The following is a 2,437-nucleotide window of genomic DNA, read 5'->3' as shown; positions in this document are numbered from 1 at the left end:
CATATTTCCTCTCTCTCTTTTCTCTCTCTCCTCATTTTCTCTCTCTCTCTCTACTTAGTCCTCGTTCTCTCACTAATTCCCACTCTCTCTCATTCTCCTTTATTTCCTCTCATTTTGCTCCGCTCTCTCGCGCTCTCTTCTCTCTCCTCTCTCTCTCTCTCCTTCGCGCTCTCTCTCTCTCCTCTATTCTCTCTCTCTCTCTCCTCCTAATCGCCCTCCTTCTCTCTCTCTCACTATTCTCTTTCTCTCTACTCTCTATCTCTCTCTCCTCTCTCTCTCCTTACTCTTTCCCTCTCCGTATCTCTCGCTCTCCTCTCTCTTCCTTATTCTCTCTCTCTCTGTCTTTATTCTCGCTTTCTCTCATTCTCATATTCTCTCTCTTCTCTAGCTCCTTATTCTCTCTCTTTCTCTCTCTCTCACTCTCTCTCTCCTCTTCTCTCATTCCTCTCTCGTCTCCTCTCTCTCTCCTCTCCTCTCATCGCCTCTCTCTCCTCTCGCTCTCTCCTCTCTCTCTCTCCTCACCACTCACTCACTCACTCTCACTCACTCACCTCTCACTCTCCTCATTCTCTCTCTTCTCTCTCTCTCTCACTCTCATCATCACTCTCTCTCTCCTCCTTCATTCTCTCTCTCGCTCTCTCTCTCTCTCTCCTCCTCTCGCTCTCTTTCTCTCACTCTCTCTCTCTCTCTCTCTCTCTTTCTCTCCTCAATCTCACTCTCTCTCTCTCTCTCCATCTCACTCCTCTCCTATCTCTCTCTCTCTCTCCCTCTCTCTCTCTCTCTCTCTCTCCCTCTCCTCATTCTCTCTCTCTCTCTCTCTCTCCTCATTCTCTCTCTCTCTCTCTCTCACTCTCCTCATTCTCTCTCTCTCTCTCTCACTCTCCTCATTCTCTCTCTCTCTCTCACTCTCCTCATTCTCTCTCTCTCCTCATTCTCTCTCCTTGCTCTTCTCCTCATCTCTCATCTCTTTCTCTTCTCTTTCCTCTCGCTCTCTCTCTAAGCATTCTCTCTCTCACTCATTCTATCTCTCTCTCTCTCACTCATTCGCTCTCTCTCTCTCACTCTTTCTGTCTCTCTCTCTCTCCTTCTCTCCCGCACTCGCATCCTCAGCGCTCCTCCTCTCTCTCTCCTTCATCTCTCTCTCTCTTTCTCTCTCTCTACTCTCTCTCTCCCTCTCTCCTCATTCTCTATCTCTCTCTCTCACTCTCCTCATTCTCTCTCTCTCTCTCCTCCTCTCTCTCTCACTCTCCTCATTCTCTCTCTCTCTCTCTCTCTCTCTCACTCTCCTCATTCTCTCTCTCTCTTTCTCTTCTCTTTCTCTTTCTCTTTCTCTTTCTCTTTCTCTTTCTCTCTCCCCCTCCCTCTCCCTCTCCCTCTCCCTCTTGCTTGTTTCACAGAAGATTCTTCGGGAAAAGTCTCCTCACCTGTTCCTGCCTAAGAAGTATAAAAGATAACCATACCTTGTATCTATACACTGATGATTATTTTTCTAAATTATAAAAGTCACCAGAATCCCACTGTCAAGTTGACAAAATTATCATCAAGTATGGTGAAAACTAATTCAACAAAATTATCATATTGTCCAAATCCGGATGTAATAATCAACATCAGGAGAATGTGTATATTTCTGATTACTGTAAAAAAAACAAACAAGTGCAACATATATATATATATATATATATATATATATATATATATATATATATATATATATATATATATATATATACATCATACACTACATACTCACAAAATAAACAAGAATACACTTGACCTTTCTAAATCACCAAGATAAACATACTGACTTCTATCACTCCTATCAATATCACTATTACTCTTAAAATTACTCTAATAATACAATTACTACTACTACTAATATCAATATTACTATTACTGTTACTATTAATACTAATGCTACTACTGAAAAAAAGCGATAAACAGGAAAGGAAAGAGATACCCATCCGCACTGTCTCACCTCTCAGAGACGGGGTCTATTGTGTGCACCCATCCAACATACTCTTGGTTGTCCGTGGTGGTGACCAGCACCCGTCTGTGGATCATCGCGTGTTGTCGCACGGGGTCATTGGTGAAGACGGCATGTGTCTCACTCATTGTGGTGGTTGTTGGCTGTGGAGAGATGAAATTTGTTAAGATTGTTATATGAGGGAGAGGGAGCGGGGTATGGGCAATAGAGAGGGAAGAGAGAGAGAGAAGGGGAAGGGGAATGAGAAAGAACTTGCAAACAATATGATAGGGAAAAAAGAGAAGGAAAATTAAAAGGAGAGAGTAAACGAGAAGGAGAAGGGGGAGGGGAATGAGAAAGAACTTGAAAACAATATGAAAGGAAAGAAAGAAGGAAAATGAGGAGAGAGTAAACGAGAAGGAGAAAGAAAATGAGAAGAAGAGGGAGAAGGAGAAAGAAAACAAGAAGGAGAGG

General features: G+C 42.9%; 1 protein-coding gene across 1 annotated transcript in view; it reads right to left on the bottom strand.

Annotated features, from left to right (window-relative positions):
- LOC122265636 (gem-associated protein 6) overlaps positions 1-2,157 on the bottom strand; it is a 14,173-nt gene extending 12,016 nt beyond the window's left edge. The window contains exon 1 of the mRNA XM_043035026.2: positions 1,976-2,157. Coding sequence (XP_042890960.1) covers positions 1,976-2,112 — 137 coding nt within the window. The 5' untranslated portion in view covers positions 2,113-2,157. The remainder of the gene's footprint in view (positions 1-1,975) is intronic.
- Positions 2,158-2,437: the final 280 nt, after the last annotated feature.

The sequence above is a fragment of the Penaeus japonicus genome, unplaced genomic scaffold (genome assembly GCF_977035675.1).
Source record: "Penaeus japonicus unplaced genomic scaffold, GWHDUDI00000001_assembly GWHDUDI00000006, whole genome shotgun sequence".
Classification (NCBI taxonomy): Eukaryota; Metazoa; Arthropoda; class Malacostraca; order Decapoda; family Penaeidae; genus Penaeus; species Penaeus japonicus.
The sequence above is the reverse complement of the archived record's forward strand: the minus strand, read 5'-3'. Positions and strand labels throughout refer to the sequence as shown.